Here is a 25120-nt window from a genome sequence, read left to right as displayed (position 1 = left end):
GTGGGATATGGAACCCTTTGCATGGGCAAAATGGGGCTAGGGGCTTTCCCTACATTTACTCTTCACCCCAACCCTGGAGGGAGTTGCTAAGTCACCACCCATTGTACAAAAGGTGGGGTGCCCTGCCCACCCCTGCACAGCTGCAGAGCAGCAGAGCCCACTCGAGACACCCAGACTCCGAGTGACTGTGACCTCGAGGCTTCGAGTCCCCCACCTGAGCTGCCCTTCCAAAGCCCTGCGATGTGTTCACGCAGCCAGGCAAGTGAGTCCAAATTTCCAAAGTGAGATGTTCTAAGAGCAATTGGTTAAGTTTACAGTTTTCTTTCTGTCCCAATCTCCCCAGGGGCTCCTGTCTGTGGCACAGGAAAGGGATGGGGATTTGGGGGACCCGGCTAAGGGGAAGTGGAGTTGGGGATACCTTTTGCTGGGCTTTTGGGGGCTACTTCTGAGGCCTGCAGTCACTTCTGTGTATAGTTAAGCTACCACGAGCTGGCTGGGTGCAGGAATTGCTTCCAGGAATGCTGGTGGGGCATAGGGACACAAAGGTGGGGACGTGTCCGAGGGGCCCAACACCTCCTCAAATATACAGTGGAAGAGGAGACACAGGTTTGAGGTGGGTGCAGCCAGAAGCTAGTCTGTTATTTTTCTGGGACATTTGGAGGTAACATCAGCTTTCAAAATGAGACAATTTGCTGTGGTTTCTTTCCTCCTTTGGAATAAACATTCCTTCTACCGACTGGTGTAGTCATAGGAAATGATTCTTGCTTGCAAGGAGAATCCCTCCAAATGGTAGGAGCCGGAGGCCCCACAAATGTCGGATCGCCCGTCTTTTCCACTACACTGTTCTACTTTCCATTTTCGTCCCTTTATAGCACGCTTAGGACGATACACTGAACTTAAAAAAATTTGTGCGTAGGTAGTTTATGTTGTCTATGAATCTCATTTCAGGACAGTCGAGCGGACGCTGCAAACATTTGTTATATAGAGGAGGTCTGGGTTGGACCACACAGATGAAAGTCAGAAACATATTGTTGGTGGAAGAGTCGGGACACAGGAGTCTACACAGTAGGATTCCGACGACGGGAAATTCCAAAACAGGAAAAAGCCATCTATGGCAGTTGAGGGCAGGAAGGTGTTTCTCCTTGTCGGTGGGGGTGGCTGGGAGGGCAGATGGGGGGTGTTCTATAGCGTGCCCACTTTGCAAAATCCATTGAGCTGTTGACTAAAGCTCTGTGCATGGCACTCGTGTGAGTTTTACTTCAGTAAAACATTCTGTGAATGAATGCATAAAAAAATTAAAGGGAAAAAATACTCTCCCCATTTAAAGACAATTGCTTAAAAAAAATTTTTTTTTGAGACAGGGTCGCACGCTGCTCCCCGGAGCAGAGTGCGGTGGCGTCGTCATAGCCATGCTGGGATTACAGGCAGGAGCCACCGCACCCAGCCCAAAATTGCCTTTAATAAAAAGGAGGTGTGATGTTGGGTCCAATGAGGTTGAAAACCCTGTTGACTTACAGAGGACTTTTCTGTTAGTTCCTCGTCATCTGCCCAGGTGACAGATGAGGAAACCAAAGCCCATGGAAGGCGTCCATCTGCCCAGGGGGCCGCGGTGTCTTTCCTGAAGCCCTCCACCAGTGTCGGAGACCGACGGGAGGGGAGTTGTCCCGACACCTGGGACTAGGTTAAGGCTTGGAGCAACAGGACATAAGCTGCAGACCTGTGTCCTTTGCCTGGGGTCACATAGCCTCATAGGGTCGTTGTGAGCATGTAAACTGCTCAGAACTATGCCTGGCACGGAGTAAGCACTACATAAGTATTTGTCAAATTTTTAAAAATAGGGATTGCAAGAGGATAAGAATGGTTAAAATAGAGGCTGGCTCACAGTCTGCATTCAATATATCTGAGCTAAAATTATTGTCATTATTATACACAGTCATAGAGGCTACACCGAGCCCTGTGTGAGCTCAGAGGAGGGGCTGGCTGCCTAGCACGGGGTTTGGCACACAGTAGGTCTCCAGGAAATTGTAATTACTTTATTTGTTCAGTGATGTCATCAGTTAGCCCATAGGTTGAGCGTGGGAGTGGAATTCGCGATGTCGCTGGTTGCCAGGCAGGAGCTGTGAGGTCATCAGTTTCCAGGCAGATTAGCAGCTAACTGCCTGCGGGGTCTTGGCTCTGCTTCCATAGGTCACACGTGCTCTTCCTGTGCCCTGGGCAGCGGATCGCGGGATCGCGCCTCTCTGAGCCTCAGTTTCCTTATCTGTCACATGAGGACAGCGGCAGTCTCTGTCTCAAGGTTTTAATCCTACTCGAGGGATTAAAAGGGATAACGTATTTTAAGCGCCTGGCTCCGATCCGTGCTCAGGAAACCGAGGCTCTGTTTAGCATCATTTCAGTCTTTGGTCTGACCAACGGCTCCTGGGGGAGAAATCTCCTCCCCGGTTTACGGGAGAGGAAAACAGACACCAACAAGGAAAAGAGCGTGTGCCCTTCAGGAGTCCCTGAAATGGTCTCTGAACGAATGAATGAGTCCGAGGGCGCCTGCTCATTCCCCTCGCACAATCTCCGAATTCGGGGTCCAAGCCCCACCCCAGGAGGCCAGGGTGGAACCCACAGGGCTGGGGTTCAACCGTATTTGGTCGAATGAATGAATGAATGGGGTTACTGGGACAAAAGGAGAGGCAAATCAAAGAGCGCGTATTACATCCTTCCCACCTGCCTCAGTGGTTCTCAGCCCTGGGTGCTGGGTGGGGACTTTAAAGGCTCCCAAAGCCTGGCCCCGCCCCAGGAAACAGTGTCTCAACCTTGCCACTGCACCCACCCGCTGAGCCCACCATAAATAATTGTCGTGGCGTGAGCGGGGCAGAGTTGGGCTCCATCTGCAGGTGACAAGAACATGGAGGTTCAGCGTGGGGGGAGCGATTTAGCCAAGGCCAGACAGCAAGGCCCGAGCAGAGCTGGATTTGAACCCAGGCTGCTGCGGCCCCTCAGCCCTGTAGACAGTGTCTTTCCCGGTCCCTCCTTTCCCATGTTCCCCACACTCCAGCCAAGGCGCCCAGTGCGCTGAGCACTAGTCCCTCCTCCGGCCTTTGCAGCTGCTGTCCCCCTGCTGGGTGCCAGCACGGACGCAGGTAAGGGCCCCGACCTGCATCCTGCTCACTGAATTCCCACTGCGTGTCCTGTGGCAGGTGCCGTGTGCCTTCTCTCCCCACCTTGTACAGCAAATCTGGCCGCAGGGTGACCTCTCCCCTGCCTGGGTCACAGGCCCATTTTGTTCTCACAAAACACGTCCAGGGTCACATGCAGCTATCGCTCCGTTTGAGCAGAGGAATGAAGGTGACAACTGAGCCGGTGAGGGACGGGGCAGCAGGAACAGCAGGCAGGTCAGCCTCCCAGCAGGTGGCTGGCTGGCCCTGCCTGGGAGATCCAGGACATGCGACTCTAAAAGGCCCAACCTCTCCACCTGACTCTCAACCCAGCCTCCCCTCTGTCCCGCCCCCTCCCAGTCTCTCCCTCGGCCCATCTGCAGGGCCACAGAGGGTCAACGCCGCTGCCCCTGCCCCTCCCCTGGCTCCTCAGTGTCCTCAGGGCATAGCTGAGCCTGCCCACACCTGGCCTCCTTCCTGCAGACATCAGCTGTAGTCATGCCCACTTTCCCTGCTTTCTGGAAGCATCTGCATACTTCTGACATGCCATTCCCCTGCCAGGAATGCCCTTCCCACCTCTGTCCACCTCTCCCCAAATCAGATGTCACCTCCTAAATGCAGACTTCCTTGATCATTGCCTCCCTTGCCCAGGAAGACAAGGACACAGCCTCCTCGGATCTCAAAAGACCATGTCTGACATTCCTCTGTCCTCCAGGAAAGGACCTGGCCCCAGCAGGGGAGGACGGGCAGGGGAGCCCCCCTTACGGAAATTCTATGCCCAGGACATGTACTAGCACAGACTTCTCCCAGAACCTCAGGAGGTAGGTAGTGAGAGCACCACTTCGTGCCTGAAGAAATGGAGGCCCAGAGAGGTTAATATAACTCCCCAAGGTCACACAGCAACCTTCATAGGAAGTTTCATTAACTACCTGTCCATGAGCCTCTACCCTTCCCTCTGCCACTGGGATGAAACGTGTCTTTCTCATTCCACGTCTCATCCTCAGCGCCTGACACACAACAGGTAAGCACTCAACAGACCTGTCCCCAGTTGAGAGCTCCTAGTGATGGGGACTCAGTCACTCCTCCAAGCAGCCCAGTCCTCGCAGTGGGGAAGGAAGATGGGCTGAAGTTGGCCACACTTGGGTTTGAACCCAGGCTCGGCTACCGACTAGCTGCGTGACCTTGAAAACACGGCTTAACTTTTCTGTGCCTCAGTTTCCTCATCTGGAGAAGGAGGCTAGGAAGGAACTTTGTAAAGATCGAAAGCCACCATAGCCTCTCGCCTGGATTACCGCAGTCACCTTCTCAGCAGTCTCCCTCCTGCCACCCTGGGCCCCTGCGATCTGGCATCCCCACGTGGCAGCCAGAGGGATCCGGTTAGAACCTGAGTCAGCTCCGGTCTTTCCGATGCTCAAACCCTCCTGTGGCTCCTTCTCACTCAAAGTAAAAGCGAAGTCCTCATGGTGACCCACAAGGCCGCTCGTGACCTGCCCCCGTGTCCTTTTCTTCCTTCAGCTCCTGCCCTCGCCTCTTCGCTCACTCTGCTGCAGCCACCCGGGCCTCCTCACGTTCCTCCTCCATTTCAGGCGTGGTGCTGCCCCAGGGCCTTTGCACTGGCTGTTCCCGCCTTTGTCTTCCATTCAGTCCCGTGACTCTCGCCCTCACCTCTTTGTTCCAACATCGCCCGTTGTCATGAGGCCTCCCCCGACCACCCTGTTTACGAGGAGGCCCACCCATCCCCTTACCCTGCTCTGCTCTCCCGTCCCCCTGCCGTCTCCTGAGCTGCTCTGCGGTAGACATATCTGTCACACTGCCTGTCCTCTCCGCTTGCGTGTAATCTCCATCAACCCAGGGACTTTTTTTAAAAAATGGTTTTAGGCTATGCATGGTGGCTCACTCCTATAATGCCAGCACTTTGGGAGGCCAAGGCAAGAGGATCGATTGAAGCCAGGAGTTTGAGGCCAGCCTGGACAATATAGCAAGACCCTGTCTCTACAAGAAATAAAAAAATTAAAAATTAGCCAGGTATGGTGGCCTGTGCTTGTAATCCCAGCTACTTGGGAGGCTGAGGCAGGAGGATGGCCCAAGCCCAGGAGTTTGAGGTCATAATGAGCTGTGATTCTGCCACTGCACTCTAGCCTGGGTGGCAAGGCAAGACCCTGTTTCCAAAAAAAAAGGTTTTTTGTTGTCTTGTTTGTCAATGCATCTGAAACACTCCCTCCCATCAGAGCCTGGCACCGAGGCGGCCCCTGATCCGTATTTGTTAAAGGAATGAAAATAACGCTAAATGTCACTCGCTCTCACTGTCCTCCCCAGAACGGCATGTGCCTTAACTCATCTATTCTCTCAACGACCCTACGAGGTGGGTGGTATTACTGTCCCCGTTTTACAGATGAGACAATGGAGGCACAGAGACGGAGAGTCCTAGGCCGATGTCACACAGCTGCACAGGGCAGAGCTGGGATTGGAACCCAGGCAGCGTGGCCCCAAAATGTGCACCCTTAACCGCCCAGTGCCATGGGGTGGAAGCTCCCAGGTGCGCCTCTTCTGGGCAGGGGCTGAGGCTGGCCTGGGGGAGGCAGGAAGACGCGGGTTTGACCTCACATCACCTCTCTAAGTCTCCGCCACCACCACACCCGCCCCTGCCGACGCGTGAAGATTTAACTCTCAGCAGCATATTCCTATTCTGTTATATATTAGTATACCTCAAGGAAGTATCTTAATATAATCAAAGCTTTTAAAACAAACTCACTGCCCCTCCTCGGTGTTTATTCAAGATAAACAGAAACATATGTTCACACAAGCACCCGTGTGCTCGTGGCTATAGCTGCCCGATTCAGAATGGCCAAAGACTGGGCACGGCCCAAACGTCCTTCAGCAGCTGAGCAGATAAACTGACCCAGTCAGGAGGCCGGGGCGGGAGGATCTCTTGAGGCCAGGAGTTCAAGTCCAGCCTGGGCAATAGCGAGACTCCGGCTCTAAACCCCCCATCCCGCCCCCCAAAACGGCGGTACCTCCACGCCGTGCAATAGTCGCTCCTCAGCAACAAAAAAGAACAAGTCACCAGTCCCCACGACCACACGGAAGGATCTCAAAGGCACCATGCTGAGCGACAGAAGCCACGCTCAGAGGGCTATGGTCTGTGTGATTCCAATTCTGTGACTGTGGAGGGCTGACTCATGGCCCCCGAAGATGCCCACGTCCTAATGCCTGGAACCTGCGAGCACCTTCCATCGCACGGCAGAAGGGACTTTGCAGGTGTGATTACGCTGAGGATCCTGGGACAGGGGAGAGGAGCCTGGAGTAGCCGGGTGGGCCCCGAGTTATCGTAAGCGTCCTTCTTACCAGAGGGCGGCAGAGTGTCAGGGCCAGAGAGACGTGACAGCAGAAGCAGAGGTCAGACAGAGATCGGGACAGGCCGCGCCGTCAAACTGCGGGTGGTTGGAGGGGCCCGGAGCCCAGGACTCGGGCGGCCTCTGGAAGCCGGAGAGGGCCAGGAGATGGGCTGTCCCCCAGTTCCGCAGAAGGAACCAGCCCTGCTGACACTTCGCTTTTAGCCCAGCGAGACCCATTTGGCACTTGACCTCAGACTGGGAAAGAAGACAGTGTTGTCGTTTCAAGCCACTCCGTTTGTGGTTATTTCTTACAGCAGCAACGGGAAACAAATACAGTGACATTTTTGCAACGAAAATAAATAGGGACAGAGAACAGACAGCTCAGTGGTGGCTGGGGTTAGAGATGGGGGAGGGCGTGACGACAGGGGACAGTGTGAGAGAGTTGCTTGGGGAGATGGAACAGCTCTGGATCCTGCTCGTGGTGGAGGTCACACACATCCGCACGAGTGTTTGTTTTTTTTTTTTTTTTTTTTTTTTTTGAGACAGAGTCTCACTCTGTTGCCCGGGCTAGAGTGCTGTGGCATCAGCCTAGCTCACAGCAACCTCAAACTCCTGGGCTTAAGCGATCCTACTGCCTCAGCCTCCCGAGTAGCTGGGACTACAGGCATGCGCCACCATGCCCGGCTAATTTTTTGTATATATATATTTTGGTTGTCCATATAATTTCTTTCTATTTTTAGTAGAGACGGGGTCTCACTCTTGCTCAGGCTGGTCTCGAACTCCTGACCTCGAGCGATCCACCCGCCTCGGCCTCCCAGAGTGCTAGGATTACAGGCGTGAGCCACCACGCCCGGCCTCGCACGAGTGTTAAAATCCCTAAAATTACACACCTTCTCCACAAAAGTTCAATTTACCATATGATTATATTTTTAAGAGCATCGTTCATGGAAATAAACGCTTAACGCTCATGAGCCATTATGATGACAAAATGTCAGCTGGCTGGCGTCCCCCTTGGCCACCTAGGGATGTGCAGAGAGGCAACTCCAGCCCCTGCCACGGCCCCACCTGGGACTGGCCGTTCTCCAGCCCCGTCTGGCCTCCAGTGGGGGATGGGGCAGTGGAGGAGGCGCACACAGGGGTCAATCTGATGCCCAAAGACAGCATTAGGCCTTTTTGCCTGAATGGAGCAAATTCATTCCTTCACCCCACAAATACTTACTGAGCACCTACTATGTGCCAGGCTCTGGGGACTATGACAGTGAACACAAAAGTCAGAGATCCCCACTGCAGCCTACGATCTGGTGAATGATAATGTTAACAGCTAACGTTTAGGCCCGGTGCGGCGGCTCACGCCTGTAATCCTAGCACTCTGGGAGGCCGAGGCGGGTGGATCGTTTGAGCTCAGGAGTTCGAGACCAACCTGAGCAAGAGCGAGACCCTGTCGCTACTGAAATATAGAAAGAAATTACATGGACAACTAAAAATATATATAGAAAAAAAATTAGTCGGGCATGGTGGCGCATGCCTGTAGTCCCAGCTACTCAGGAGGCTGAGGCAGGAGGATTGCTTGAGCCCAGGAGTTTGAGGTTGCTGTGAGCTAGGCTGACGCCACGGCACTCACTCTAGCCTGGGCAACAAAGTGAGACTTTGTCTCAAAAACAAACAAACAAAAAAACAACAACAACAACAACAAACAAACAAACAAACAAAAAACCCAGCTAATGTTTGAAACGTAGTATAGCAGAAGGGGACTGCATAAAATGGAACCCTCTGGGGGATGAGGATCATGGAGGTGGGCTCCAATTGGATTTTATTTTTTCAGAGACAGGGTCTCACTCTGTCACCCAGGCTGGAGTGCAGTGTCGCAATCATGGCTCACTGCAGCCCTGAACTCCTGGGCTCCAGCGATCCTCCTGCCTCAGCCTCCCCAGTAGCTGGGACTATAGGCACGTGCCACAATGCCCAGTTAATTTTTAAAAAAATTTTTGTAGTGAGGGGTTTGCTCTGTTGTCCAGGTTGGTCTCAAACTCCTGGCCTCAAGGGATTCTCTCACCTCGGCCCCCCAAAGTGCTGGGATCACAGGCACGAGCCACTACATTTTAGGTAAATGGAATCAGGGAAGCCCCTCTGGGGAGGTGACATTGAGCAAAGACCTGAAGGGGGTTGAGGGCAGGAGCAGCGTGAGGGAACAGCGTATGCAAAGGAGGCGGACGGGGCCAGGGGGTGCTGGGGTCTCTTGGGGCTGGAGCTGGGAGCCCTGGGCTCCCGGGAACACCCACCCTTCCAGGGACACCACTGGGCACATGAGTTTCTCCGCAGCCAGCCGGCTGTGCTGCTGACTCACGCCCCGCAGGCGCCTGTAGACAGCTCGCCTCTCTCTGGGGAGCACTGCCAAGACTCCCCCAGTCTGCACGGGGCTCAGCGCTCCTCACTCCCAGAACACTCTGTGCAGTGTCCTGCCGCCCGCCTGGGCCACCATGCTCTCCGCCAGGATCCCCTCCTCACCTCCTTCCTGACTGGTCTCCACTTGGAGCTCACCCGGACAAATGTCCCTAGCTCAACCTCGGCAGGATGAATCACCCTTGGCCGGAGCGCAGAGAAACTCAGCCGGCGTGTGACTGGCATAGCCTCTTCGGGAGAGACCGTTTGGCAATATTTAAATGACGCACAGCCGGCTCCTTCTCCCCCTTCCCAGACGAGAACACCTTGGCTAAAGCAAGTGACCCCCCCATCCCCAGGCGCATTACTGCCCTTCTCAGCATCCTGTTTGCTTCCTCCACGGCCCTCTTAATACTTAGTAACTATCTTCTTTGTCTGTTGCCTTCCTTTTTTTTTTTTGAGACAGGATCTTGCTCTGTCTCCCAGACTAGAGTACAGTGGTGTCATCATAGCTCACTGCACCTCAAATTCCCAGGCTCAAGGGCCTAGCTAATTGAAAAAAAAATTTTTTTTAAAGACAGGGTCTTGCTGTGTTGCCCAGGCTGGTCATGGGCTCAAGCAGTCATCGAGGCGCTGGGATTATAGGTATGAGCCACTGTGCCCAGCCAGTTGCCTTTAAATCTGTCCTCTCCTCTAGCAGGGGAGCTGGGAGGGAACTCTGTAGGGTGTCCCATCTCAAAGAACCAGCGTCTGTCACCCCAACAACATTGTGTTATATTTGTCAGATGAAAGGATGCACGTGATGCCCAGACATTGATGGACAAGGTAGATGCCCCTTGAGGAAGTGCCCGGTGAAATATATACTAGGATGTCATTCCTTGCAGCATTGTTGGAAGAGAGGTCAGAAACAATAGGGAATTGGGCAAATAAAAGGTATTTGCATCTTGGTAGGGATTTGGGTTACGCGTACATTTCTTGGAACTGGCACACTTTAGATTTGTGCAGCTTACTCTACATAAACTTTTATTTTTCAAAAAACCCATAAACAAATATTGAAGTCTGGTTAATGATATGCAGCCTGGAGTGTTTACAGTGACATGTTCTGATATCTGCAACTTACTTTGTTTTTTTTTTTTTTTTTTTCCTGAGACAGAGGCTCGCTCTGTTGCCCGGGCTAGAGTGCCGTGGTGTCAGCCTAGCTCACAGCAACCTCAAACTCCTGGGCTCAAGTGATCCTCCTGCTTCACCCTCCCGAGCAGCTGGAACTACAGGCATGCGCCACCATGCCCGGCTAATTTTTTCTATATATTTTTAGCTGTCCACCTAGTTTCTTTCTATTTTTAGTAGAGACGGGGTCTCACTCTTGCTCAGGCTGGTCTCAAACTCCTGACCCCGAGTGATCCACCTGCCTCGGCCTCCCAGAGTGCTAGGATTACAGGTGTGAGCCACCGTGCCCGGCCTGGCAGGAGGTGTTCAAAGCAGTTACCTCCAGGGATGGGTCTGGGGTGGTTGTGGAACTTGAATTTTCCACTTTGTGCCTGTCTGTACGTCTGGATTTTGAATTGTGCGCACACGGGCAGTGACTACGGTGTGCTCACCTCCGAGCCCTTGGCTGGAGGGACCAGAGTAACTTCGGGGACGTGGGAGCCAGGGGAGGGAGATGGCAGAGCCTGGGCTCTGACCGGGAGCCCCATGGAGCGGGGCAGGGCAGGGGCTGGGATATGAACCTGCAGTGAACTTCTGTGAAGCCCCTGAAATTGGGGGGCGGGGGGTGTTTGTTACCTCTGCTAGACTGCCTCAATGGGCACACGAGCATTGTTCTTTGTTTTCAGGAAATCTAATTAGGAAAATATATTCTTATATCACATCTCTGTATCTACTGATCATCTAGGCTTACTGATAAGTTAATAGTCTCTCCCAACACTGCCAGTACTGCCAGTTTGGTATGTGACCTCCCTGTGCTTACGGAAGCTCACGTGGGCGCTTAGCTTCCTCCCCTCCCCCTCCCCGCTTCCCCGTCTCCTCCCCCTTCTCTTCCTTCTAAACAACATTGACATTATACTTTACACCTTTCTCTGCGACTTGCTTGTTTTGCAGTGAGTATATCATGACAGTCATTCCAGGTCAACCTGCAGCCATCCCATTCCTTGTAAAGACAGTTGCAAAATAATCCCATTTCTAGCCTTTAAAAATTATTTTCCTTTTGAGGAGAGGCCTACATCAAACACAGGTGAATTCTGACAAACACGTGTACCCGCTTGCCGTCCAGCTCCTATCGGCTACAGAACAGTCCATTCCCAGACAGTTTCCTTGTGTCCGTCCCCGCCAGTCCCCACCCCTTCCGCAGAGGCCACCTCTGTTCTGAGGTTTTTCGTCACCGTCTTGGACATTCTAGAACTGTCACCTCATAGACTATACTCTTGGGTGTCTGGCTTGTTTTTGCTCAGCATAACATGGTTGACATTTTCCATGTCTGTGTGTGTATTAGAGTCTGTTCCTTCTTGTGGCCGAGTGGAATTCCACTGCGTGAATACGTCGCGGTGTTAGCCATGGCCCGGCTCGTGGCACCCGGCTGTGTCCGGGTCAGGCTCTTACTCCCAAAGCTGCTACGGCCATTGTTGTCTCGGTGTGCGCCTGCATTATCATTTCTCTTGGGCAAACAACTAGCAGATGGAATTGCTGGGTGGCAGGGTGGCTGTCACCGTGTTTGAACTGTAGGGACTATAAAGTCAGCTTTAAGATCTGACCAATGTCCTGTGCAGAGAAGCCTGAGAACTTGAAGAGGGATTGATACATATTTTGGGTGGTTGTCACCGTGTTTGAACTGTAGGGACTATAAAGTCAGCTTTCAGATCTGACAGGGCAGGTTCCTCATCGCCATTTTGTTTCTCCCCTTGGCAATTCTTGCACGTTAAAAATGTACATAAACAGTACATGGATCCCCCAAATATGTTTAACTATGATATAGCAATCAAAAATAAACAAAAAAATCTATGTACACTATCTCAAAACAGTTGAGATAGACCATTCCGATGTATTCCTTTTAGAATACTAACAATAGAGAAAAGTCTAGTTAAAGAAATGAATCAATCCCTCTTCAAGTTCTCAGGCTTCTCTGCACAGAACGTTGGTCATTCATCTGTGACTCTGCTCGGCTGTGAGCTCCTTAAGGGCAAGGACTTGGGTTTTTACAAAGTTGTTTTACCTCCAGTAGGTGGTAGGCATGCAGGGTGCTTAATTCACATTATGGGATGCAATTCTCATGCAACCAGCTAAGGGCTTGCTATAGGCACCCCCGCCCCCGCTTTTTTTTTTTTTTACTAGCCACTATAATGAGGATATAGACCCATTTTTGAGAGAGGGAGACTGAGGCTCTGGGATGTGGAGAGTCTCACTCACATCCACCCGATGGGAGACAGAGCTTCAGTTTAAGGACCCTGGCTCTGTCCCTTGAAGCCCCGCAGTCTCCCCGCGGGCCCCTCCCCTAAGTCCGGCTCTGGCTGGGCTGCCGGTGAGAGTCCTTCTGTTCTTACTGCCAAGTCCTGCTTGTTCCCGGAATGCTCCATGCTCCGCCACACCACGGAACCTCTGCAGGTGCTGTCCCTGTTGCCTGCGGCTCTCTTCCACTGTTTTCTCTCCTCCTCTCTCTCTCTCTCTCTCTCCCCTCTCTCTCTCCCCTTCCAGCATACATTTATTAAGCTCCTACTGTGTGCTTCTCCCCACCCTTGGGGCGCTCATAGCCTAGAGCTGAGCCATCCAATAGAACTTTCTGCAGACAGAAATGTCCAATAAGCAGCAAATGGCCACACATGGCTGCCCAAGCCCTTGAAATGTGGCCAGTGGGATGGAGGAACTGGATTTTGAATTTTATTTCATTGTTGTTGATTTAACACTGGTACTCAAATGCAGACACGGGAGAAACTTTTTAAGCAGGTTGGGTTGGGTACAACTTGGGCCTGGCAGTCGACTTCGTCCGCCATAAAGTTGATGGGAAGTGAATGCCAATTGGCTATTTCGGAGGGACAGTTAATGTCTGAATTGAGAAAACACACCTTGATTTCAAAGGCTTAGTATAAAAAAAAAGAAGGTAAAGTATCTCACTGATAAATTTTTAAATTGATCGTATGTGCAAATGATAATATTTCAGATATATTAGATAAAATATATAATTAAAATTAATCTCACTGGTTTCTTTTACTTTTTTAAAAAATGTGGCTACTAGAAAATGTTTACGTTTGGGGCTCACGTTATGTAGCTACGGAGGGTGGCCAGACCCATCCGCCCTGCAGGGGGTGACAAGCCCCTCCGTGAAGAAATGGCCATGGGGGGGTGGCCTCTTCCTGTAGTCCCAAGCCCCTGTCTGGTCCCTTTCTCTAGCATGGGGGTCGAGTGGGGTCTCTGGAGTAATCCTAGATGTCCAATTCCTCTCTGGCCTCAGTTTTCCCATCTGTAAAATGGGAACCATGACATTGGCTACCTCCCAGGGCTGTTTTGAGGCTCAAACGATCTTGTCCACACAAAACCCTCAGAGCAGGGCCCGGCTCAGGGCGAATGCTCAGGAAGCTCGTAACTATTATCATTCTTCACCCTGTCCCCCCACTTCCTGGCACCTGAGTTCCTACTTCAGGAAGGGGTGCAGCAATTGAAGGCGGAGGAAAGAAGAAAACAGCGCACACAAGGACTCAGCAGAGCTGGGGTCCAGCGCCTCCCCGGGCACGGCCCGTTTCACACATGCTTGGCTAGAGAGCAGCCCTGGGCCAGGCGGGTCCCAGCTCATCAGCGACAGGGGTGGGATTCGAACCCAGGGTTGCCTTCCTGCAGGCATTCCTGCCTGCCGTGGCAGGGTCCCCACTCTCCCTGACCCTCGGGGGCCCGACCCCACTGAGTCGCACTGGCCACACCTCTCTTGGGGCCTCCAGTCCAAGCCCCAGCAAGACCAGGCTCTCCCTTCTCGCCCTGGCATTTGGTGTCACGGAAGGTCCCCTGGGTCCCACTCTCCCTCCCCAGGAGCCTCCCAGCGGGCGGCAAACTGGCTGCTCGGTTCTTTCCAGATGCGTCCTGGACACTCCCACTTCCCAGGTCCTAGGCAGGACCACCGGGCACAACTGCCCCCACCCCTCCAGAGAGCGAGCGGAAACAGAGAGGCAGAAAGATGTCCTGCTCTTCGCTCCCCAAGCCAGGGTCCCCCGCGGGTGGGGGTGGCGATGCTGTGAGCATCCTTATCTAATTGTCACCAAGGCCCTGTATCTACCAGTGTGGACATAGAAGCCCTTTCTCCAATTTGCCTTCTCAAATCCCACCCAGACAGAGAGGGCCAGTGACTTATTTCTTTATTATTTAAAACCTTATTAAGCCCCTGTCTTGGAAAAAGCAGCTCTGTGACTGGCGGGGCTGTCGCCGTAAAATCATTCAAGTGGCTCAGCCCTCCTTGGGGAAGGAGGGGCCAGGGTTGTAAAACCCGACCTGGCACCTCCTCCCCTCCCGGCCATAAAGAGGCAGAGATCAGAAAGTGCCCGAGCTGGGACTCGGGGACTCGAGATCAGAGGGGCTGGGGGTGGGGGGAAGCGGCAACTGCAGCTATTCTTGGCCACTAAGGCCGCCCCAGGTCCAAAAGCCAGCCTGGCTTCCCTGGCCTTGACCGACCTCTCCAGCCAGGCTAGTGAGTGGTGGTTCCGCAAGGCAAGGCACAGGAAATGCGGAGGAGCCCCGCTGAGCCTCCCGGCTGGACAGGGTCCTGCTCCTTCCTGATCTTGCTCATCCCCAAATTCCTGTCCAGGGCGTGACACAGTCAGGCTTCCCTGGTTCAAGTTCTGGCTATGCCACACTTGGCAGCTGTGTGACCTTGGGCCAGTCATTCAACCTCTCTGAGCCTCAGATTTTAAATGGGATTACCACAGTTAATCTCAGACGGTCGTGGGGATTAGATGAGGTGACACAGCTGGCACTCAGCACAGGGAGCACCTTGGGATGCTGTAGGGAGGATCCCTGGTCTTGTCTCCACCTTGGCTCTGCTGCCTGTCCTGCCTACTTCCTGTGCCTGACTTTTTGCTCTTAAAATGTTTATTTTGTCCTTAGTATCCTCTTGAGCTCACTGGACACATACAAAGCTACATGGAACACACATGAAATTTATAAAGCATGCTTTGTAACAAACCCCATAAACTAAAACATCCCAAACAATGCATGTTGCCGGTATCTCTGGGCTCCCCACTTCAGCTGCTACCCCAAATTAAATCCTGGTCAGTTTCCTTTTTTTTTTTTTTTTTTAAAGATCTATACATATATTTTAATTACATATGCCTGTATTGTGTAACTATATACAGTTTAGCTTCTCTCCTGGGGACTTAGAGAAATGGACTCAGGCTGGTCTCTTTGCGGGGTGGTCGTCTGCGGGGAGTTTCCACTCCTGGCTCAAAATCCCTCCTCTGATCCAGGCCGCCTGGTATTTTCCAGAAGCAGTCTCTGTCCCTCTGCCCTGCCGTCTGCTCCCCAGCACGCCCTGCCCTGCTCGCCGGCTCCCAACCTTGACTCATCCTGCAGGCTCCCACTGAAATGTTGCCCAATCTCGCCTCCATTCATTCATTTCACATCTTGATGTCTCTTTCACAGATTTCCTACGTCCTGTCCCCGGCCATGAACGGTCAACAGTTTGGTGCCACCCGGGGGCCCGATTTGAAGACAGACCTGAGTGATCCGGGGTGGGCGCATCCTAACGGCTCCCTCTGGCCAAAAGTTGTAAATTGCCCCTGTTGAATCTTAAAGCCCGAGAGGGAGTTTGGCAAATGGAGGCGAGAGGGCAGAGGTCACCCGGGCAAAGGGAACCACACATGCAGAGGCCTACAGGTGCCAGGTGCTTTCTAGAACTGCTTGTCGGTGGGGTGGGACGGGGTCGGGGGGCAGCAGGGAAGGTGGGGACTGCACGAGGGCCACACTCGGGTCTCAGATTGCTGCTGGAGCCACATCCACCAAGAGCGTGGCTGTGGGTGTGCGGGAAGCAGCTGAGGGGAGGGGAGTGGGAGCCCTGGAGCCCAGCCCACCCCCCATATCAAACCAGAGCAGCTCTATGATCTCTATTGTGTATTTCTACCTGGGAGCAAGATTTCTCTTGTCCAAAGGGTTGCCAGGGGCGCTGGGGAGCCACGGAAGGGCCTTGAGCTGGGGAGGGCCAGGGATGGATTTGGGGATTAGAGAAGACCTCTCTGGAATCCCTGGGGCAGGAACCGGATGTGCAAAGGCACTGGGGCAGGGAACAGTGAGGTGTGGCCCGGCGTCTGAAGTAATAGCATAGATGGAATGCAGGTGAGGGATATGGAATGCAGGTGAGGGAGGAGGAGATGGGCTTGGGGGTGGGGGGTGAGGCCACAGCACCAGGGCCTGCAGGGGCTGAGGCCAAGGATGGCTGGGAGGATGGGAGGCTGGGACAAGGCTCCAGGGCGAGGTGGTGAGGCTTGAGCTTGGGCTGTGGGAACAGAGAGGAGGGGCGGGGGCAGAGTCAGGGGCCAGGTGGGGCTTGAGGACCGTCAGGCTAAGGGGCAGAGGGGAAGGCAGGGGTGACGACGAAGCCTGTGAGTCTGACCCAGTGACAGGTGGGACAGTCCTGAGACGGGCATCCCAGGAGTAGGAGCCACTCCACATCTGAGGGGCCTGGGAGGGGGCACCTAGGGGAACCGGCCCCAGAAAGGAGGACAAGGCTCCCGAGAGACACAATTCCAGGTCTAGGGGGTTCCAGAAGCACATGGAAGGGTGAGGTCCTAGGGGCACCACCCAGGGGGCTGCGGACATGCAGGAGTCTCACAGGTGAGGGTCATTTACCCCCTGGTCTCAGATGAGGAAACTGAGGTTTGGAGAGGGCAGGCGACTGCATGGAGCCCGCACAGTCAGCGAGGTCACTCGGGATTTATGGCCACCACCGGACAGGACAGAGATAAGGAGGCTGGGTTGGAGTGGGGGACCCCGGAGGTGGGGTCCTGATGCAAGCTGCTTTCTCTCTGGAGGTCAGAATTGCAGAGCCAGAGGCCTGGAGAGGGGAATGTTGGGTAGAGAATGCCGGGACATTCCTCGGGCACAACTGGGGTCAGCCTGGTGGCTACTGTCAGCCTGAGAGGCCCAGAGACACTGGGAAGCTTGTCTAGGTCACACAGCAGTTAGGATTCAACTGCCCCTGTCCCTGGAGTCCTGGGCACCAGTACAGCCTCTCCATACCCCACCCAGCTCCTGGCTGAGGGAGGGGAGGGGAGGACCAGAAACAGTATGATGGAGTGAGGTCCCTGCGATGGGGACAGGGCTGGGTTGTCCCCCTCCGCACAGCCCAGGGTAGCTGGAGGGGCCTGGGCAGCAGGAGAGTCTTGCTCAGCAAGAGCACAAGATAAAGGGGATTGGAGAGGATGTCAGCAGCTCGCTGTGTGATCTCGGGCAGGCTGCCTGCCCTCTCTGGGCCTCTGCTTGCTCATCTGAGAAATGGAGCCACTGGGAAGGGCATAACAGAAGTATCCCCAAGGCTGTCAGGAGAGGGAGAACCCACAGATTCTGGGGTCAGACAGACTGGCTTCAAATTGGCTGCGTCATCGTGGTCAGGTCACTTTCCCTCTCAGCCTCAGTTTCCCCATGTGGAAAGCGGGTGCTATCAGCGCCTGACTCATCCCCAGGAGCAGAGGAGTCACACCTTGTGCAGAGGGGGCGAGTGCTCTGCCCTGACCAGTCCTATGAGGGTGAAGGGTGCAGAGCCCACCCTCTCGGCCCCCAAGCCCCCGGCGCACAGCTTCTCCCTCTGGGACTCAGCTGCAGCCCACCCCCACCTCTGCTCCCCCGTCCTCCCCCCGAGCAGGTGGCACGTTCTGAGCTCCCACGAGGGAAACACCCCCATTATTCACAGGTTGCTTGGGGTGTCCTGCAGAGAAGCAGGGTGCAACAGGCCCTGTGTTTCCTGAGCAACTACTATACTGTCCCTGCTCCCTCTCGTCCAGTCCTCCAGCAGGGAGGCCGAGGGCTTGTGGACCCCTTTGACAGATAGCAAAACTGAGGCCCTGAGAGGGACAGGGGTACCTCAGGCATCTCAGCTGCTGACTCAGCATAGCCGGGTTCCCCCCCCTCCTTCCTGTACCCCAGGGGCGCCAGGCCGGGCCAGCCCAGCACAGCCAGCCAAGTCCAGGCTGGGTCTGAAGCTGCAGGAGGCCGGAGGCCACCTTTGCCGCGGGCCCTGGCTTCCCCGCAGGCCACCTCGTCAACAGGGGTCTCCTGGCTCAAGCGCAGGTCTGGCCTTACCTGATTTCCGAGATGTTGTCCTCGTAGGTGTCCCACAGGGCGGGAATCCGGGACTCAGAGGGCCCGTCCATGGCGGGTGGGCTAGGGCGGGGAGGGGAGGACCAGCAGGGAGCAGGCGGCAGGGGGCCAGGTGTGCGCAGCGGCGGCGTCTGCCACCCGGGGAGCCCGCCAGGTGCCTACCTCCGCGCCCGGCCCAAGGGGAGGGGCAGCACCCAGCCGGTTCTCCCAGCTGCAACCCACGCCTCCGACAGCGGGGAGAGGCCGCAGGGAGCCACCCTGCTCCAAGGGCGGGGAGGAGCCGTGATGGGCAAGTCCTGGCATCGCGCCAGCGGCTGGGGGCAGAGTCCAGGGGCTCAGCGCTAAGCCCACACTGAACCTTCCTTCCGGCCTGGTGGCGCCGGGCATGTGCGTACCCACCTGGAGCCTCAATTAGCTCATCTGGTGAATGGAGCCGATCCCGCCCTTCTCAGGGAGTTCATTCATTCATTCCTTTATTCATGCAAGAAATATTTATCAAGCATCTCCTGTCAGTCAGGTGCTGCTCCAAGTGCGGGGACACCGCCAGGAACAGGACAGACAGCAACTCTCCCCTCATGGCTGCCACTGTAAGGGGCACCCTCGAAACAGACGGCACAGACATAGAGACCCCGAGGGGACAGAGACACACAGAGAGGGTCAGAGACAGGGAGAGACAAGGGGAGTCCAAAGATGCAACAGATAACCCCCAGAGTGGTTAGGCTGGGAGTCTGAAGGTCACAGCCCTGGTTCGATTCCCAGCTCCAGCACCTCCAGCTGTGGGGCCCGGAGCCAAGCTCATCTGTCCTTCTGTGCCTTGGTTTCCCCACCTGTAAATGGTCCCCATGTCATTGGCTTGGGAGGACTGAGGGAGACATTCCTCAGTGCCGGGAGAGTTTCAGGCACACCGTGGGCTTGGCAAAGCCAGCGCCCCCTTTTGCTCTGCCCCCACCTCGTCCTCCCCACCCGCTGGACTCCCGGAATCTGGCTACGAATCCTAATCTCCCCACAGGAAAGGATTTATTTTATAGGACAAAAGGAATATTTGTACCTTGTTTAAAAAAACAAAACAAAGCAACTTCTGAGCAGGTAAGTCTAGAAAGGAAATAAAAGTCTCTATGACCCTCGTCTAACTCACGGAGGTAACCACCAAGCACATTTTGGTGGAATCTTTCTAGAAATTTCTCCTCATTTTTTTGATATGTGCCAGAGAGATTTTGGTTAGATCAATAAATGCAAAAATATCATCATTTAAAGTTGTATTTACTGGCCACTTACTGTATAGGTGAGGGGGAAGGGAGATGTCAGATTCACCTAACAGATGCAGAAAGGGGGCCCAGAGAGGTAGCAAGACTTGCCCAAGGGCACACAGCATTGCCCACCCTCACCCTGAAGGTAGACAGAAGACAAACGTCCTGGAGCATCCCGTCCCTTCAGTCCCCATCTCTAAGATGCTGAGCTGTGGGAGTCCCCCTACCCCTGCCCTGGTCACGACTGAGTCCATATCCTGACATACTGCCTCAGTTACTTTCAGTGTTAAGCCTTGATGTTCCCATCTGTGAAAAGAGCTCCCTTGCAGGGCTGGTGGAAAGGCAACAGGGCCCGGCCTCCCCATCTGGGCCTGAGTGGGCATCCCTGACGTCTGTGGGGCTGAGCCTGGACACCCTACTGGGACACCCCTCCAGCTGTTCATCCCTCTCTCCATGCACACATCCCTCCAACCACTCATCCATCCCTACATCCATTCATCCAACCATCTACCCAATCATCCCTCTATCCAGCTATCCAATCATATATCCATTATCCATCCATCCATCCCTACATCCATTCATCCATCCATCCCTCCATTCATCAGTCATCCATCCATCCAACCACCTGCCCATCCAACCATCCATCCATCCATCCATCCTCTGTCCATTCAGGCAGGCATCCAACCATCCATCTATCCATCCATTCATCCCTCCATCCATCCCCACATCCATTCATCCATCCATCCCTCCATTCATCAGTCATCCATCCATCCAACCACCCACCCATCCAACCATCCATCCATCCGTCCATCCTCTGTCCATTCAGGCAGGCATCCAACCATCCATCTATCCATCCATTCATCCCTCCATCCATCCCTACATCCAATCCTCCATTCATCAGTCATCCGTCCATCCAACCACCCATCCAACCACCCATCCACCCATCCATCCATCCTCTGTCCATTCAGGCAGGCATCCAACCATTCATCTATCCACCCATCCTCCATCCATTTATCCAGCTACCCATCCTCCATCCATTCATCCATCCATCCATTTCTCCAGCTAATATCTGGAGAGGCCTCCTCTGGGTCAGTCTCTGACATTGTGTCTGCCAATAAGACAGGTAAGTAAACGTAGCTCAGAGCTGTGCTGTCCAATACAGGAGCCACCAGCCACAGGTAGCTAATTAGCACCAGAAACGTGTCACATGTAACTGAGGAAGTAAAATTTTTCAATTTTATTTCATTTTAATTAATTTAAATTTAAATTTGAAAACAGAAAACAGTATAAAATACTTTCCCCTTAAACACAACATTAACGTTTTGGTGAGATCCCATTTTAATGTAACTGTTGGAAGCTGAGCATGGAATTGAGGTGTGATACAAAGCACATTAAACATCTCATGAGTAATTTTTATATTGATTACATGTTGAAATGATGATATTTTGGACGTATCAGATTAAATACAATTAATTTAACTCCTTTTCTTCTTTTTTTTGTGAGACAGCTTCTTTCCCTGTTGCCCAGGCTGGAGTGCAATGGTGTCATCATAGCTCACAGCAACCTCAAACTCCTGGGCTCAAGAGATCCTCCTGCCTCAGCCTCCCAAAGTGTTGAGATTACAGGTGTGAGTCACCGCACCTGGCCTCTCACTGGTTTCTTTTTACTTTTCAAAAAATGCGGCAACTAGAGAGTTTAAATGCTGTATGTGTCTTGAGAACTATTTGTATTGACCCTGCTGGCTTGGGGTAAATTCAATGCGCCCGGTATCCTTCCTGTAGAAGCCAGGGCCTCCTTGGGAGGTCAGGACCGGCCTCCCAGGGAAAAGGACGCTCCCATAGGGAAAACCAAAGAGAAGAGCTCATCAGGTGAGTAAGCGGGAAGTGGTGGAGGGCCTGGCAGGGGCAAAGACCTAGAGGCCAGACAGACGCTGGGAGGTACTTCCTCTGGCCAAAGAAGGGGGCCCTGGGGATAGGGAGGTAGTCCTTGGTCCCTGGGTGAGGGCTGACTGTGGGGGCATCCAGGGACACTCACACCCATCCCTGGGGGCTTAAGGGTGGCAGGGAGAAGTGCCACGTGGGGATGGGCTGGGCCAGTCAGGACGTGCCCTCCACCCCAATGACCCCCCCAGGATGCTAGACACGTCACCCACATGTCAAAGGGAGGCTGGAGGTGGTCGCCCCACCGGCTGAGTGTGGTGCACGGGGGCTGGAGGGCTCTCAAGCACAACCCCCTCGCACCCCACTAGAATGCCCTGACCTCTCCTGGGGGCCCCATCTGGCCCCCCTCAAGCCCTGAGATGTGCCATTTTACTCTTGGAGCTCTGACCTGGGCACAGGGAGGTCACTGGGTCATGAGGTCATGTTTCCATCATGAATCCAGGCCATTGTCACCTCCAGAGCCAGACCTTTCCATTAAAAGCCAGTAAGTGCCAGGAATTCTGGGAGCGCCAGGACAGCCAGCCCTGGCTGCTTAGCGGCTGGGCTCCCCAGGGGGCAGAGCTGGGGGGCAGGGCGCCCAGCTCCCAGCGTCAGGAAGGAGCGGAGCAGGAGCCCGAATGGGGTGGGAGGTGGGGGGCATAGTTCGGGGCTGGCCCCCCCCCACCCCTGGGTTTGAGGGAGGAGGGGGCTGGGGCCAGCCGCCTGTGACCCAGACAGATGAAAAGGGGACACTTAGACAGCTGGACCTGGGGAAGGAGGTGAAAAGGGGTGTGTTAGGGGTGGCAGGGGGCACCCTGCCCCCGTGGAGGAGGAAGCCTGGGCTGGGCGGGGTGGGAGGAGAGCAGCTGACACCTCACGCCGCACCAGCTGCCCCCACAGCCTCCCTCTAATCAGTGGGTCCATCTCGGGGTGTGCAGCGTTGCAGAAACCTCCCTTTCTGCCCTCCACCCCGGATTACTCCATCCCCAGGGATGAGCCTGCCCCAGGGCCGATACCACCGCCCGGCCCCACCCCGCACACTCACACCGCCCTGCCTGCCCCGCTCCTGGGCCGGCCGGGCTGCAGGGCACGTGGGGGCGGCGCCACACCCACACATGTGGTGTCCTTTCTAGGAGGGGACGGCTGCGCGCCCTGGCGCCTGAGTCCCAGAGGGGACAGAGACTGGGTCGGGAAGCCGGGGAGGGGGGCCTGCGAACCTGGGTCCTTACCAGCCCGACCGCAACAGGAGAAACGGGGTGGGGAGGGAGGCAGGGGTACCTAGAGCAGGGACCCCAAGAGGTCAAGACCGGCGTGACAATGTGTGAGGAGCAGAGGCTGGAGACTGAGGCTGGGGACGGGACTCCCAGACCCGAGGGAAGAGGGGCTGGGGGTCAGGGAGGTTGGGTTCCTGGTCCCCAGGGCTGGGACAGTCAAAGCCAAGTGAGGTTTCCGGGCTGGGGGTGTTGCGCCTAGGGTCTGGGGTCCCCAGGCGTGGACCAGGGAACAAAGAGGCCGCTCCTCCCCCTCATCTTCCGGGCCTCAGGGGCACTCCCAGCACTATCCTCACGTGTCCCTGGCTCCCTCCTCTGCCAAATGCCAGGACCAGCCGAACCAGCCGCGCCAGTCGGGCATCCCCGCGCACCCCCCACTCTGCAGCGGCTCCAGGGAGGCCTGGGCCCTGCCCGAGGGCGGAGAACAGGTGGGCGGGAGGCGGGCTCAAGTGGGGAACAGGACGCCCCAATCACGGCTTCATCTTTCCGCCTCCCGCCTCTCTTCCTGTTCCTCCTGCTCCTTCTGTCGTCCTCCTCCCGGGTGCTGCCCCAGTTCCTCCGGGCTCCTTGCTTCCTCCTGGGCCCTCGGTCCCCAAAAACCTGCTCCACCAGCCCTTTTTGTCCCTGTGTCCCAGCCATTCGAGTTCATTCATTCTGCAGCGCTGCTGGGCGCCTGCTGTATGCCAGGCACTGGAGACACAGTGGTCAGCAAAAAGTGAGAATGGAATTGTGGTGGGAAGAAAAATGTCCCCCCAAAGATGTTCACGTCCTAACCCCGGAACTTGTGAATATGTGGCCTCCCATTGCAAAAGGGACTTTGCAGGAATGATCAAGTTAAGGATTCCCGAGATGGGGAGATGACCCTGGAGTATCAAGTGGGCCCTAATTGTCACACAAGCGTCCTTATAAGTGAAAGAGGGAGGCAGGAGGCTCAGAGTCAGAGATTGGAAGACGCCTCGCTGCTGGCTTTGAAGGTGGAGGACGGGGCCTCAAGCCAAGGAGGCAGGCGACAGGCGGCTGGTGGCCGAGGCCAGGACAGGGACTCTTCCCCGGAGCCTCCAGAAGGAGCCTCCAGAAGGAACGCAGCCCAGCCCAGCCCTTGACGTTAGCCTAGTAAACACCACTTTGGACTTCTGGCCCCCAGAACTGTAAGATAATACATTTGTGTTGTTTTAAACCACTAAGTTCATGGTCACTGTTACAGCAGCAATAGGAAACTAATAGAACAGTGAAGAAGAACGATGACAAACAACTAAAAATTACATAAAATGACGGGGAGTGACAAACAGAAAACTTAAGGCAGGCGAAAGGGCTGGAATGTGAACCAGGAACTGTTTTAGGTGGGCGGTCAGGGCGGGCCTCTCTCTCAGGACGTGACCTGACAGAGGTGAGGCGACAAACTGGGGGGACATCTGGGAGAACAGTGTTGCAGACATCGAGAACTGCCAGTGCAAAGGCCCTGTGGTAGGATAGTGCCTGGTGTGATGAAGGAACATGGAGGAGGCCAGTGTGGCCGGAGCAAAGGCCCGGAGGGAGGAGCTGGCGGTCCATAACAGCACCTTTGTGTCAGTTGGGAAATGAATTTTTATTTTTTTTTTTTATTTATTTTTTTTTTTTGAGACAGAGTCTCACTCTGTTGCCCAGGCTAGAGTGAGTGCCGTGGCGTCAGCCTAGCTCACAGCAACCTCAAACTCCTGGGCTTAAGCGATCCTCCTGTCTCAGCCTCCCGAGTAGCTGGGACTACAGGCATGTACCACCATGCCCGGCTAATTTTTTCTATATATATTTTTAGCTGTCCATATAATTTCTTTCTATTTTTAGTAGAGATGGAGTCTCGCTCTTGCTCAGGCTGGTCTCGAACTCCTGAGCTCAAACGATCCGCCCACCTCGGCCTCCCAGAGTGCTAGGATTACAGGCGTGAGCCACCGCGCCCGGCCGGGAAATGAATTTTTAAAAATATGAGTATATTAACACACAGCCTTCATAATGGTATGTGGTTGTCCTTTAGGAAGAGCTTTCCAGGTAAACATGTAACTATAATGCCATGGAGAAACTGAGGCAGGTGAGAGATTGAGGGACGGGGGGTGGGGGGGAGTGGTTAAGCTGAATTTCCATCTTCTCCCGAGGGGGTGACATCTGAGCAAGCATTTGAAGGCAGGGCGAGCCCCTCGGCACGCAGCGTGGCGAGGCCGTGGGAGCTGGGTCCGACCCCATTGTCCTCTGTGTCTGGGACTGACAGTTCACCCGCTCCCGCTGATGCACCTCTGTCCCAGCCCAGGAAACCGACACGCCTCGTCAAGGCATAGACACCATTACACAACGCCAAGATACACAGTCACAGTTTTATTGTGTTTGTCAAACACTTACATAGCACATACTCGGTGCCTGGCTCGGTGCCGGGAGATCTGCACAGCTTCTCGTTTAATCCTCATGATGACTTTACGGGGTGGCACTGTTATTATCCCTATTCTACAGATGAGGAAGCTGAGACAAGGGGGCTGATGTCACCAAGTTGTGACGAGTGCAGGGCGGTGCCAGGACTCG

The 25120-nt window shown here is 54.5% G+C and overlaps 1 protein-coding gene across 1 annotated transcript in view; it reads right to left on the bottom strand.

Moving 5' to 3' along the window:
• The window catches only part of SULT2B1 (sulfotransferase family 2B member 1), a 35643-nt gene extending 17451 nt beyond the window's left edge, over positions 1-18192 (bottom strand). Inside the window, exon 1 of the mRNA XM_069456913.1 lies at positions 18122-18192. Coding sequence (XP_069313014.1) covers positions 18122-18192 — 71 coding nt within the window. The remainder of the gene's footprint in view (positions 1-18121) is intronic.
• Positions 18193-25120: the final 6928 nt, after the last annotated feature.

This window comes from Eulemur rufifrons, chromosome 24 (genome assembly GCF_041146395.1).
Source record: "Eulemur rufifrons isolate Redbay chromosome 24, OSU_ERuf_1, whole genome shotgun sequence".
Lineage (NCBI taxonomy): Eukaryota > Metazoa > Chordata > Mammalia > Primates > Lemuridae > Eulemur > Eulemur rufifrons.
Note: the sequence above shows the minus strand (reverse complement) of the source record. Positions and strands in the feature narration are given on the sequence as shown.